Source organism: Salmo salar, chromosome ssa02, assembly GCF_905237065.1.
Source record: "Salmo salar chromosome ssa02, Ssal_v3.1, whole genome shotgun sequence".
Lineage (NCBI taxonomy): Eukaryota > Metazoa > Chordata > Actinopteri > Salmoniformes > Salmonidae > Salmo > Salmo salar.
Genome location: NC_059443.1, coordinates 6,843,905 through 6,859,011, shown reverse-complemented (window position 1 = coordinate 6,859,011; position 15,107 = coordinate 6,843,905). Strand labels below are relative to the sequence as shown.

General features: G+C 44.9%; 2 protein-coding genes across 3 annotated transcripts in view; one reads left to right on the top strand and one right to left on the bottom strand.

The window, feature by feature from the left end:
- The window catches only part of LOC106596795 (E3 ubiquitin-protein ligase MYLIP-A), a 36,672-nt gene extending 23,551 nt beyond the window's left edge, over positions 1 to 13,121 (bottom strand). Inside the window, exons 1-2 of one of the 2 annotated variants that reach the window (XM_045696875.1) lie at positions 12,907 to 13,121; positions 12,445 to 12,635 (exon numbers count right to left, since the gene is read on the bottom strand). In XM_045696875.1, coding sequence (XP_045552831.1) covers positions 12,445 to 12,635; positions 12,907 to 12,993 — 278 coding nt within the window. In that variant the 5' untranslated portion in view covers positions 12,994 to 13,121. The remainder of the gene's footprint in view (positions 1 to 12,444; positions 12,636 to 12,906) is intronic. The other variant, XM_045696876.1, reaches the window with a different exon arrangement.
- A 314-nt stretch (positions 13,122 to 13,435) lies between these two features.
- LOC106596393 (dysbindin-A) overlaps positions 13,436 to 15,107 on the top strand; it is a 40,476-nt gene continuing 38,804 nt past the window's right edge. Inside the window, exons 1-4 of the mRNA XM_045696872.1 lie at positions 13,436 to 13,740; positions 14,343 to 14,396; positions 14,732 to 14,779; positions 15,025 to 15,085. Of these exons, the coding sequence (XP_045552828.1) occupies positions 13,685 to 13,740; positions 14,343 to 14,396; positions 14,732 to 14,779; positions 15,025 to 15,085 (219 nt within the window). The 5' untranslated portion in view covers positions 13,436 to 13,684. The remainder of the gene's footprint in view (positions 13,741 to 14,342; positions 14,397 to 14,731; positions 14,780 to 15,024; positions 15,086 to 15,107) is intronic.

Below are 15,107 nucleotides of genomic sequence, written 5' to 3'. Positions count from 1 at the left end.
TGTTCTCACTCTCAGCCAGCCAGGAGGTAGGGGGTGGCTGGATGTGTGTTCTCACTCTCAGCCAGCCAGGAGGTAGGGTGTGGCTGGATGTGTGTTCTCACTCTCAGCCAGCCAGGAGGTAGGGTGTGGCTGGATGTGTGTTCTCACTCTCAGCCAGCCAGGAGGTAGGGGGTGGCTGGATGTGTGTTCTCACTCTCAGCCAGCCAGGAGGTAGGGGGTGGCTGGATGTGTGTTCTCACTCTCAGCCAGCCAGGAGGTAGGGGGTGGCTGGATGTGTGTTCTCACTCTCAGCCAGCCAGGAGGTAGGGGGTGGCTGGATGTGTGTTCTCACTCTCAGCCAGCCAGGAGGTAGGGGGTGGCTGGATGTGTGTTCTCACTCTCAGCCAGCCAGGAGGTAGCGGGTGGCTGGATGTGTGGGACTGTGCATGCTAAGCCTGCAGGATGCATGGCTCTCATTGTCAGTGAGTGTGGAGCTGCATGTGGACTGCTGACAGACCGAGGGCCTCTCCCTCTCTTTTTTGCCCAACTCTTTCTGGGCCAGCAGAGCAGTGCTTAGAGACGACTTACATAAGCCTCCTGTTGAATTGATTCAACAAATCAAACGTTGTTACGAGTCATGATTCCCAAGGTGTGTTCTTTTACTTTTGGAATCATCTGAAGGCTGAGTGATTTAGTAGCACTATGTTTACCACAATATTCATAAAATGTTTATTCTGAACTTATTGTGCGACAGCCTATACTTTGTTGTTATCTGCGATACATGGTTCATGTTCCATCGTTTGCAGAGTTTCCTTGTGTCAACCCAACTCAAGCAAAGGCTGAGAACACACCAATAGCGTGTTAGACCATCCAGCAGACAAGGTAAAATAAGAAGAAAATCGGTTGACGAACGCTTGAGCAAGGCACTGAACCCTCAACACATTTCACTGCATCCATCTGGTGAATGTGACAAAAACATGTATTTTTTGTTATAAAAATGTACACTTTCTAATCTTGCCACCTACATGACTGTATATTAGCTTGCATATTAGCCTGCATATTAGCCTGCATGCTCACATTAGGCGTATTTTCCCGTGTTAGGTTTTGAGAATGAATAATTTAATCTACGTAGTCCTACTGTACACTAAGAAATGCTATGAATGTCCACGTAGATCACAGGATTTAGGCTACACCATGACATAGGATTAAGAGCATTTGTCATTTTCCTTTAAATTGACTTTCTCAATCCTTTGTTTAGCCAGAGAAGTTGTCCTTACTGCTTATGTTAAGGGTTCAGACATACTTTCCCACACCTGTCAGTTATGCAGTGTGTCTTTTCTGAAGTTGAGCATTTCAGATATGCCGTGTTATTAGTACAGGCCTCGTGTCCGCTGTGTTATTACTACAGGCCTCGTGTCAGCTGTGTTATTACTACAGGCCTCGTGTCAGCTGTGTTATTACTACAGGCCTCGTGACAGCTGTGTTATTACTACAGGCCTCGTGTCAGCTGTGTTATTACTACAGGCCTCGTGTCAGCTGTGTTATTACTACAGGCCTCGTGTCAGCTGTGTTATTACTACAGGCCTCGTGTCAGCTGTGTTATTACTACAGGCCTCGTGTCCGCTGTGTATTACTACAGGTCTCGTGTCCGCTGTGTTATTACTACAGGCCTCGTGTCCGCTGTGTTATTACTACAGGCCTCGTGTCCGCTGTGTTATTACTACAGGCCTCGTGTCAGCTGTGTTATTACTACAGGCCTCGTGTCAGCTGTGTTATTACTACAGGCCTCGTGTCCGCTGTGTTATTACTACAGGCCTCGTGTCAGCTGTGTTATTACTACAGGCCTCGTGTCAGCTGTGTTATTACTACAGGCCTCGTGTCAGCTGTGTTATTACTACAGGCCTCGTGTCCGCTGTGTTATTACTACAGGCCTCGTGTCCGCTGTGTTATTACTACAGGCCTCGTGTCCGCTGTGTTATTACTACAGGCCTCGTGTCCGCTGTGTTATTACTACAGGCCTCGTGTCAGCTGTGTTATTACTACAGGCCTCGTGTCAGCTGTGTTATTACTACAGGGCTCGTGTCAGCTGTGTTATTACTACAGGCCTCGTGTCCGCTGTGTTATTACTACAGGGCTCGTGTCAGCTGTGTTATTACTACAGGGCTCGTATCAGCTGTGTTATTACTACAGGCCTCGTGTCCGCTGTGTTATTACTACAGGCCTCGTGTCAGCTGTGTTATTACTACAGGCCTCGTGTCCGCTGTGTTATTACTACAGGCCTCGTGTCCGCTGTGTTATTACTACAGGCCTCGTGTCAGCTGTGTTATTACTACAGGCCTCGTGTCAGCTGTGTTATTACTACAGGCCTCGTGTCAGCTGTGTTATTACTACAGGGCTAGCCTACTGTATATACTGTGACAGTCTCTTCTCAAGACCAAACTATACTGAACAAAATTAAAAACACAACAGTTTCAACAATTTTAACTTGTTACAGTTCATATAAGGCAATCAGTCAATTGAAATGAATTCATTAGGTCCTAATCTATGGATTTCACATGACTGGGCAGGGGAGCAGCCATGGATGGGACTGTGAAGGCATAGGCCCACCCTCTGGGGAGCCTGGCCCAGCCAATCAGAATAAGTTTACCCCCACAAAAGGCTTTATTGAAGACAGAAATACTCTTCAGTTTCATCAGCTGTCCGGGTGGCTGGTCTCAGACAATCCCGCAGGTGAAGAAGCCAGATGTGGTCCTGGACTGGCGTGTTACACATGGTCTGCGGTTGTGAGGCCAGTTGATTGTACTGATAAATTCTCTAAAACAACACTGCAGAAGGCTTGTGGTAGAGAAATTAACATTCAATTCTCTGGCAACAGCTCTGGTGGACATTCCTGCAGTCAGCATGCCAATTGCACACTCCCTCAACTTGAGACATGGCATTGTGTTGTGTAACAGAACTGCACATTTTAGAGTGGTCTTTTATTGTCCCCAGCACATGGTGCACTTATGTAATGATCATGCCATTTAATCAGCTTCTTGATATGCCACACCTGTCAGGTGGATGGATTATCTTGGCAAAGGAGAAATGCTCACTGAGAGGGATATATACAAATTTCTGCACAAAATTTGAAAGAAATACGTTTTTTTGTCGGTATGGAAAATTTATAGGATCTTTTATTTCATGCTGCGTTGATATTTGTTCAGTATAGTTAGCCTACATATGGGCTGTCAGTGTGGAATTTAAGACTTAATTCAACACTGTCATTCTGTCCAAGTATCCTCCTGTAGCAACAGCCCAGTGTGTTAAAGTAACCCTCTGACTGACTGCAGCATCCTCCTGTAGCAACAGCTCAGTGTGTTAAAGTAACCCTCTGACTGACTGCAGGATCCTCCTGTAGCAACAGCCCAGTGTGTTAAAGTAACCCTCTGACTGACTGCAGGATCCTCCTGTAGCAACAGCTCAGTGTGTTAAAGTAACCCTCTGACTGACTGCAGGATCCTCCTGTAGCAACAGCTCAGTGTGTTAAAGTAACCCTCTGACTGACTGCAGGATCCTCCTGTAGCAACAGCTCAGTGTGTTAAAGTAACCCTCTGACTGACTGCAGGATCCTCCTGTAGCAACAGCTCAGTGTGTTAAAGTAACCCTCTGACTGACTGCAGGATCCTCCTGTAGCAACAGCCCAGTGTGTTAAAGTAACCCTCTGACTGACTGCAGGATCCTCCTGTAGCAACAGCCCAGTGTGTTAAAGTAACCCTCTGACTGACTGCAGGATCCTCCTGTAGCAACAGCTCAGTGTATTAAAGTAACCCTCTGACTGACTGCAGGATCCTCCTGTAGCAACAGCTCAGTGTGTTAAAGTAACCCTCTGACTGACTGCAGGATCCTCCTGTAGCAACAGCTCAGTGTGTTAAAGTAACCCTCTGACTGACTGCAGCATCCTCCTGTAGCAACAGCTCAGTGTGTTAAAGTAACCCTCTGACTGACTGCAGCATCCTCCTGTAGCAACAGCCCAGTGTATTAAAGTAACCCTCTGACTGACTGCAGGATCCTCCTGTAGCAACAGCCCAGTGTGTTAAAGTAACCCTCTGACTGACTGCAGGATCCTCCTGTAGCAACAGCCCAGTGTATTAAAGTAACCCTCTGACTGACTGCAGCATCCTCCTGTAGCAACAGCCCAGTGTGTTAAAGTAACCCTCTGACTGACTGCAGGATCCTCCTGTAGCAACAGCTCAGTGTGTTAAAGTAACCCTCTGACTGACTGCAGGATCCTCCTGTAGCAACAGCTCAGTGTGTTAAAGTAACCCTCTGACTGACTGCAGGATCCTCCTGTAGCAACAGCCCAGTGTATTAAAGTAACCCTCTGACTGACTGCAGGATCCTCCTGTAGCAACAGCCCAGTGTGTTAAAGTAACCCTCTGACTGACTGCAGGATCCTCCTGTAGCAACAGCCCAGTGTATTAAAGTAACCCTCTGACTGACTGCAGCATCCTCCTGTAGCAACAGCCCAGTGTGTTAAAGTAACCCTCTGACTGACTGCAGCATCCTCCTGTAGCAACAGCCCAGTGTGTTAAAGTAACCCTCTGACTGACTGCAGGATCCTCCTGTAGCAACAGCTCAGTGTGTTAAAGTAACCCTCTGACTGACTGCAGGATCCTCCTGTAGCAACAGCTCAGTGTGTTAAAGTAACCCTCTGACTGACTGCAGGATCCTCCTGTAGCAACAGCTCAGTGTATTAAAGTAACCCTCTGACTGACTGCAGGATCCTCCTGTAGCAACAGCTCAGTGTGTTAAAGTAACCCTCTGACTGACTGCAGGATCCTCCTGTAGCAACAGCTCAGTGTGTTAAAGTAACCCTCTGACTGACTGCAGGATCCTCCTGTAGCAACAGCCCAGTGTATTAAAGTAACCATCTAACGGCACTTGGCTCAGGGCCAAGCTATAAATAGACATTATAAAACTGTTGAAGCAGAAAAATATTCCCAAAGGATTGTGGTCCGCATGCAGCTTGTGTCTCAACTCTAAATTGATGTTGGAGTTCTTGTGAATTTCCTTTCACTTTAAAAGGTTGTAGTGGCACTCCTTTCAGGAGTTGACTTTAAAGCAACAATTGGCTGACTGTCTGTAGCCTGGTTACAAACCCCTGCCCATGATTCTGCTGCCTGACCCCTGACCTCATTTCTGGAGTGAATACTGTACACACACACCTCATAGTGACATGATCCCGATCCCTTTAATGAGAATGGGTTGGTTGGTCACTGGAGGACGATATGCAGTATTGAAAGTCTTTGTTATTGGTCACATACACCTGGTTAGCAGATGTTATTGGTCACATACACATGGTTAGCAGATGTTATTGCGAGTGTAGCGAAATGCTTGTGCTTCTAGTTGACAGTGCAGCAGTATCTAACAAGTAGTATCTAACAATTCCACAATAACGTCCTAATACACACAAATCTAAGTAACGGGATGGAATAAGATACCTCCCGATAAAATCAATATAGCTAATGTAGTGATGAGGAGAGACCAGATACATCAAATAAAAGTCATACAGTAGGCTCCTGAACTACCCTGAGGACTAGGGTTGCAAAGGGTCGCAAACTTTCCAGTAAATTTCTGGAATTTTTCAATGGGAAGTTAAGCCATTTTGCTTAAATTCATCAAAAAAATGGTAGCTTATAACTGTGAACCTTTTTTGTGGGATACACAAAAGGCAATTCTAGGTCTTGTGGCATATTTTGGTTAAACTATCCCCAATTCAATGGAATTGCAACCCTCTGCATGCACAGAGCATTCTTCCATCACATGTACAGCTGATTCTCAAGATATTGCACACTAATGAGCTCACACTACTACACTGTCTGAGCCAAGGACTACATGCTTTCTGGTAAGTTTTGATTACAATACTGGGTGGGGTGAATATATTTTATATGACATACATGATTTTTGTTAACTAGTAAATAGTAGCCTACAGCAAAGTGTGTTTAAATAACTTCTAACTTGTTAACAATTTAGGCTAGTTAGTTTTTGCTATCATGTGGGTTTTAGCTTGCTTGAGCCTGCTAACTGAGGATTGTTAATTCACCTGTTTCCATACATGTTTCATGTTAAAACATTTATCTTACAAAGGAGTGTTTAATCTAACGGTGTAACTATTTCACTGCAGCTAATGTAGAAGGAAAAGCTGAGTACATTTGCAAATACTGTGGCAAATCATATGTGAAGAATGCGACAAAGATGGAGAATCATCTGGCCAAGTGCATAAAGTTCCCTCAGCGCTCACAACAAGCAACCTCTGACCAAAGTCCCTCTACTTCTATTTGAGGTGAAAATGATGAATCAGACACCTTATCGATAGCAACAGCTCATGGTCCTCCTGGAATCAGAAGTTTGTTTTTACTCAATGGAGGAACGTAGTCAGAGAAATGCTGATGAATGTCTTGCTCGAGCTGTGTATACAAACTGGTTCACCTCTGATGCTCACAGGCAATGTGTATTGGAAGAGATTTCTGAATGTTCTTCTCCCAGCATACACCCCTCCAACCAGACATGCTTTATCTACTCATTTGCTGGATGCAGAGTTCAACATAGTTCAAGTGAAGGTCAAGCAAATCATAGAGAAAGCAGACTATTACAATCATCTCTGATGGGTGGTTGAATGTTTGTGGCCAAGAAATAATGAACTACATCAGCTCCACCCCTCAACCAGTATTCTACAAGAGCACAGACACAAGGAACAACAGACACACCGGTCTCTACATTTCAGATGAGCTGAAGGCAGCCATCAATGACCTTGGACCACAGAAGGTATTTGCACTGGTGACAGACAATGCTGCAAACATCTTGGTTTAAAGTGGAGGAGTCCTACCCTCACATCACACCCACTGGCTGTGCTGCTCATGAATTGAATCTGCTCCTCAAGGACATCATAGCACTGAAAACAATGGATACACTCTACAAGGAAATGGTTAGGTATGTGAAGGGTCATCAAGTTATAGCAGCAATCTACCTCACCAAGCAAAGTGAGAAGAATAGGAGCACCACATTGAAGCTGCCCAGCAACACCCATTGGGGTGGTGGTGTCATGTTTGACAGTCTCCTGGAGGGGAAGGAGTCTCTCCAAGAAAAGGCCATATCACAATCTGCCTATATGGACAGCCCCATCAAGAGGATCCTCCTGGATGATGTATTTTGGGAGAGAGGGGTAAGCAGCCTGAAACCTATTGCAGTAGCCATTGCACGGATTGAGGGAGACAATGCCATCCTGTCTGATGTTCAGACTCTGCTTGCAGATGTAAGAGAAGAAATCCATACTGCCCTGCCCACTTCACTGTTGCTCCAAGCAGAGGAAACTGCAGTTCTGAAATACATCAAAAAGCGTGAAGACTTCTGCCTGAAGTCCATACACGCCGCAGCATATATGTTGGACCCCAAGTATGCTGGCAAGAGCATGGTGCAGAGATCAACAAGGCCTATGGTGTCATCACTACCATGTCTTGCCACCTTGGCCTGGATGAGGGCAAGGTTATTGGTAGTCTGGTGAAGTACACTTCCAAGCAAGGGCTTTGGGATGGAGATGCAATATGGCAATCGTGCCAACATTTCCACCAGGTGGCTGATGCGATGGGACTTTGTGTATCTGAGGCCCTTTCCCATGTTGCCTCCATCATCCTCCAAATCCCACCAACATCAGCCGCCTCAGAGCACAATTGGTCCTTGTTTGGGAACACACACACACACCAAAGCACGCAACAGGCTGACCAATACAAGGGTTGAAAAATTGGTGGGCATCCGGGCAAATTTGAGGCTTTTTGAGTCCGACAACGAGCCATCCTCAACAAGGTTGGAAAGTGACAGTGAAGCTGAGGCCTCAGAGTCTGATGTTCAAGAGGTGGACATTGAGGAGGTCCAGGGAGAAGACATGGAAGCCTGAGAGGAAGACAACCAAAGATTTAGTTTCTAGACTATCATTTTACAGATGCATGTTGAAAACATTTTTGGGAGATGCGATGGATCATTTAATGTTCCCTTTATTTTGTTGTTCAGTGAAATCCTCCCATGTGAAGAGTCAACTCATTTAATTAAAGTTCAATTTGTAACTAAATGATTTTTATTTTAGAAGGATTTAATCATTTGCAATTATGTCTACTTATGATAAGGTAAAAGGTTTATGTTTCTGTTTCCATATGATATGGTAAATATATCCAATGCAAAAAAACACATCTAAATATAAATGATATTCATATTAATTAGCATATATTTCTGTGAATTCCCATATATTCCCATTAATTCCCACTGAAAGTTTCCACCTCTGAATATTCCCCAAAATATGCAACCCTACTGAGGACTCATCCTGAATAAAAGTCACATACAGTAGGCTCCTGAACTAGCCTGAGGACTCATCCTGAATAAAAGTCACATACAGTAGGCTCCTGAACTAGCCTGAGGACTCATCCTGAATGTAACTCTGCTGCTCTATCGATCGCTCCACACATTAGAAGAAACAGTAGTGGGCGTGGTGTTTGGCCAGAGCGATGTGGATGGTAGTCAGGCCACTCCCCTTCATGGCACAGTGCCCTGAATCTTGTCAGTCGATTCACGGTGTCAAGGTCACCCAGGGCAAACCAAACTGATTTGACATGTCCGGGTTAACATGTCATTTGAAGCTATGCCCTAGTAGTAGGCTACTTTTTTGGGGGAAATCATTTTGTTATTGAAGGAAATACACTAGGCTCTAGTATTACCCTGGCTGGCAGGCATAGCATTGTAGGTACCCTGGCATAGTACTGTAGGTACCCTGGCTGGCTGGTATAGTACTGTAGGTACCCTGGCTGGCTGGTATAGTACTGTAGGTAACCTGGCTGGCTGGCATAGTACTGTAGGTACCCTGGCTGGCTGGTATAGTACTGTAGGTAACCTGGCTGGCTGGTATAGTACTGGCTGGTTGGCATAGTACTGTAGGTACCCTGGCTGGCTGGTATAGTACTGTAGGTACCCTGGCTGGCAGGCATAGCATTGTAGGTACCCTGGCTGGCTGACATAGTACTGTAGGTACCCTGGCAGGCATAGTACTGTAGGTAACCTGGCTGGCTGGTATAGTACTGGCTGGCTGGCATAGTACTGTAGGTAACCTGACATAGTACTGTAGGTACCCTGGCTGGCAGGTATAGTACTGTAGGTAACCTGGCTGGCTAGCTGGTATAGTACTGTAGGTACCCTGGCTGGCTGGCATAGTACTGTAGGTACCCTGGCTTGCTGGCTGGTATAGTACTGTAGGTACCCTGGCTGGCTGGTATAGTACTGTAGGTACCCTGGCTGGCTGGCATAGTACTGTAGGTACCCTGGCTGGCTGGCATAGTACTGTAGGTACCCTGGCTGGCTGGCTGGTATAGTACTGTAGGTACCCTGGCTTGCTGGCAGGCATAGTACTGTAGGTACCCTGGCTGGCTGGCTGGCTGGTATAGTACTGGCTGGCTGGTATAGTACTGTAGGTACCCTGGCTGGCTGGCTGGTATAGTACTGGCTGGCTGGTATAGTACTGTAGGTACCCTGGTATAGTACTGTAGGTAACCTGGCTGGCTGGCATAGTACTGTAGGTAACCTGGCTGGCTGGTATAGTACTGGCTGGTTGGCATAGTACTGTAGGTACCCTGGCTGGCTGACATAGTACTGTAGGTACCCTGGCAGGCATAGTACTGTAGGTAACCTGGCTGGCTGGTATAGTACTGGCTGGCTGGCATAGTACTGTAGGTAACCTGGCATAGTACTGTAGGTACCCTGGCTGGCAGGTATAGTACTGTAGGTAACCTGGCTGGCTAGCTGGTATAGTACTGTAGGTACCCTGGCTGGCTGGCATAGTACTGTAGGTACCCTGGCTTGCTGGCTGGTATAGTACTGTAGGTACCCTGGCTGGCTGGTATAGTACTGTAGGTACCCTGGCTGGCTGGTATAGTACTGTAGGTACCCTGGCTGGCTGGTATAGTACTGTAGGTACCCTGGCTGGCTGGTATAGTACTGTAGGTACCCTGGCTGGCTGGCATAGTACTGTAGGTACCCTGGCTGGCTGGCTGGTATAGTACTGTAGGTACCCTGGCTTGTTGGCAGGCATAGTACTGTAGGTACCCTGGCTGGCTGGCTGGTATAGTACTGGCTGGCTGGTATAGTACTGTAGGTACCCTGGCTGGCTGGCTGGCTGGTATAGTACTGGCTGGCTGGTATAGTACTGTAGGTACCCTGGTATAGTACTGTAGGTAACCTGGCTGGCTGGCATAGTACTGTAGGTACCCTGGCTGGCTGGCTGGCTGGTATAGTACTGGCTGGCTGGTATAGTACTGTAGGTACCCTGGCATAGTACTGTAGGTACCCTGGCTGGCTGGTATAGTACTGTAGGTACCCTGGCTGGCAGGCATAGTACTGTAGGTACCCTGGCTGGCTGGCATAGTACTGTCGGTACCCTGGCTGGCTGGTATAGTACTGTAGGTACCCTGGTATAGTACTGTAGGTAACCTGGCATAGTACTGTCGGTACCCTGGCTGGCTGGTATAGTACTGGCTGGCTGGTATAGTACTGTAGGTACCCTGGCTGGCTGGTATAGTACTGTAGGTACCCTGGTATAGTACTGTAGGTACCCTGGCTTGCTGGCAGGTATAGTACTGTAGGTACCCTGGCATAGTACTGTAGGTACCCTGGCTTGCTGGCTGGTATAGTACTGTAGGTACCCTGGCTGGCTGGTATAGTACTGTAGGTACCCTGGCTGGCTGGTATAGTACTGTAGATATCCTGGCTGGTATAGTACTGTAGGTACCCTGGCTGGCTGGTATAGTACTGTAGATATCCTGGCTGGTATAGTACTGTAGGTACCCTGGCTGGCTGGCATAGTACTGTAGGTACCCTGGCTGGCTGGTATAGTACTGTAGGTACCCTGGCTTGCTGGCAGGTATAGTACTGTAGGTACCCTGGTATAGTACTGTAGGTACCCTGGCATAGTACTGTAGGTACCCTTGCTTGCTGGCAGGTATTTTACTGTAGGTTATTTGAATTCCATGTTTTATTTTTGTGAGCTCAATATGCATATTCCACAGTTTCTCTAGAGATATATCAGATCCAGACTGAACTGTGCGATGTGGTAGGGAGTTGTAGTTTCTCTAGAGATATATCAGATCCAGACTGAACTGTGCGATGTGGTAGGGAGTTGTAGTTTCTCTAGAGATATAGTTTCCAACAGGCCAATATTCTACATAGTTTAGCGCATCAAAACGTGGTAATTAGCTATAATGACTATAATCCATTGAGCATCTACTTGTCCAGTACGTGTGTTTTTTGTGTGTTTTTTTTACACCTGCTACAGAAGAGGCAAAAGAATGCGTTGTCTTGAGGGGATATAGAGAGCAGCTGTTGCAGTATGCCTTACTTACTTTGAAAAACTACTGAAATAGTCATTTTGTTAGAAAGCATAGGGAGGAGCTCTATAGAGATGAGACGATGACTTGGAATTAAATAATAAAGTAATCAAATAAAACAAATGTAATAAACACAACTGAAATATTTTATTAAAGTAAAGTAACATGAATAAGTGATGGTTAATAAGTGATCAGCAGTAATGGGCAGTCACTAGCATCATGGGACTTTAATTCATTGTTTTATTCTGTGTTACAGCATTCATCCCAAATCATCGAAACCGTGATTACATTTATTTTTTAAAACAGGCCTCAAAAAGCAATAAGCACTCAGCACAGTGGAGTGTGCAAAGTGCACATTTTGGGATAAGGGTAGAAAATTCAAAAGGCACTCGCACATCTGAGCAATCTTATTTGCAGGTGCATGGTAACAGTTGAACAAGATGAAGGAAAAAGGAAACCGCACACTGCTCTTGATAGTATCACTGATATTTAATAAGCTTACGTATCCGCCTCACGGCCTTCGTCAGAGCTTTTGTGAATCTTTTTAAGGGTAGAGAAATTGGGACACGACCCTACTGCACCCATAGGAACGTAGTGCACTATAAAGAGAATAGGGTGCCATCTGGGATTCACCCAGAGTCATGTTATACACTGTTACAACGCCCATAGAGCACATTGACATGTCGGTTAGGGATAGAACCTGCTGGACACACTGGCATGCACGGTAACTAACTCGCTGCTGACGAGTCACCAGACACTGTTTGCATACGGGAGGTCAAACTTCCCCCTGATGGGGAGAGAAGCCAGTAAGTCACATTATCTATTGATCCTAAATGAGGACTATGGGCTGAAAGATTACAGGTTGACTGAAATAGCAGGGTTTTAATGATTGATAGGGTGGGTTTTAACTCAATTGTATCTGATCCATTCTGTTCTGTCACTACATTTGTTAATCTTATTGCATTTAAAAAGAAAATACATGACATCTAATGTTTGCAGTACCATTAGCTACAATAGGCAGAGTGCCTTACTCCAAATAGGTCCCCTACAAGGTGTACAATAAACATACCTTGTCTGTTCTTGCAGGGTCAGATGGGGCTCCACAAAGAACTTGACTCTGAGCTTCAGTCTGCAGGGAGCCAGGTTATCCATCTGTTGTGAGATCCTGTTCCTCAGATTCAACCACAAACTCTCCCCTTTGCTTCCACAGAACTGAAGCCCAAAGTAATCCACCTCTATTATTCCCAGTTTCCGACAGACCTGTGAGTCAAAACAATAGAACAAACCACTTCACTAAAGAAGTCAATGCCCCATCAAGACTGGTAGTTAAATACAACGTTCCATGTACTACGCTGTTGTTAAATTGTTACAAGCGTACAAGTTACATTTTTATTCAAATTCTCAAAATATTTACAGAATTCAAAATGATTAAAACTGCATTAATTTGCAACCCCAACACACAGACACTAACAACATGGAATAAAATAGACTTAACATGGATACATTTGAATGATAATAACTGTAACGGTACCTTGTGTAAACAGTCCTCTCCATTAGCCTTTTGATCAACATCCACCTCCATCACCACCGAGTCCGGTCGCGTTATATGGCAAAGCATTTTTGTTCCTCTGTATGTTTGCAATAGTTGTCCTATAATAGTTCAATCTATCGATGCACTTACACCTCACAATAAACCCAAACATTCAAACTTTACAGTCCATGGACCGATCAGGCCGTGTCCAAAAAATACAACGGTGGGGTTTTATAGTCTCGGAGGGTGAAGCACCGTCCCCTTCATTCAACAAACTTCTCAACAACCAATCAGGTCAAACACACAGACGTAAACACGGTTTGTGTCGCCATCTACCGGGTTGTTCATTCTAACCATGTTACCTTTCATTCGTACAAAACCGTTTTTAGAAGCTATACTACACACACAAATATTCATGAAAACTCACAATAATTTTATCCTCAAAATATTGTGAAATTAGTTTTTGTAACATTTTGCTGTACCTAATGAATGACTTCCTGTGTTCTATGTGGAAGAATGTGGCGTGCGCATAGCTGCGCAACCCTGATTCACCTCAACAACCCTGATTCAGCTCAACAACCCCACTGCGTCTGGAAAACAGCTGAGCAAAGACCAAACAACAGCCATCTATCAGACTTTAGCTACTTATAGAAGTATACAGTCTGATCATTGACCCGTAGCTTGACATGGCACTTGAGGAATATTCACAAAGAAGCTAACTAATACAGTTAATGCGACGACAAAACAACGTATTTGCAGCTTGGAAGAAACCAGGAAGATGTTTGAGAATTTCAAAGAGAGGTTGCAGACGGTGCAGCAAGATTTCACAACGGGGTTTGTATTAAAGCTACTTTTATAGCTAATGCTTCATTCATGGCCCTATGTCTTGTGACCCTGCCTGTTCTGACATTGCTGTATTAGCAATTTAAAAAAACATCTACGTTAATTAGCTAGCTAGTTTCTCCCTCTTTGCCAGCATGGCTGAAAGGCTATCTAGCTGGATGTAACTGTGTGGGACGAAACCATCGAACAAGTTTTTCGTAGCTAGCTAATACTAAACACAAAACACTGGCAAAACACTACCAGGCTGGCAGTAAATGAAAACCATTAATTTAGATACTGCCAAAGCTTATTGATACAGTTAGCTAACGACAGCTAGCTAAGTTGATTACATTCAGCTGCCCATCATGTGATGGAAGTGAGCGAGACAGGACATTCTGGACTGGAACCTGATGCCGGAAGCAGAAAACGTCTCTATTCCCTATATAGTGCACTACTTTGGGTTCTGATATAAATTAGTGCACTATATAGGGAATATAGGGTGCCATTTAGGAAACAAAGTGTCTACTAATCCAATGAATATTTACATTGCTGTGACAGCTGTCCCATATATACATTTTGTTTTACCTGCTCCCATCTTTATAATTTCCCTTCAGGATAAAGACTCTGAGTGATAAATCAAAAGAGGCTAAAGTAAAGCAGAAACAGAGGTAAGGCAGGCATGTATCCATGGTGTCTCAGAGTTGGAGTGATAAATAAATATAAACTTTATTTTATTTTAACGTAACTGAGTGATGATCTAATATCAGGTTGACCTTTAAGATCATAATGAATAAAGACTATATGGACAGAGAGGACCTGATCTTAGATCAGCACTTTAAGGCGCTTTATGAATACGACCCAGGAGTACCAGTCAAATCATCAGACGCTTTATGAATACGGCCCAGGAGTACCAGTCAAATCATCCATTTACATCCACTTTCATTCTCTTATATCCTCTTCATAGTCTATTTCCCTTAATGACTCATTTCCTGTCTCTCAACAGACATGGACATCTGACACAGTTTTCTGCTGGAGTAGAACTGCTCAGTCGGTAGGTGTTGCTCTCATTGGATACGTCCAAATCAGAGCATTGGGCACTACTTTTGACCAGGCCCCACAGGTCTCTTTGGACCAGGCCCCACAGGGTCTAAATTAGTGCACAATATAGGGAATAGTGTGCCATTTGTGATGCAGACATTGAAACACTCAGTGGTCTGAATACATGTACAGTAGCATAATGTCAAGGGAAGAAAACACAAGGCCTTATTTGTTTCATTAGTTTCTTGTGTTTCGAAGGTACGAAGACACCTGGGTGACTCTCCACAGAAAAGCTAAAGATTGTGCGAAAGCTGGAGAGGTTTGTATGAACTGTAGCTCAA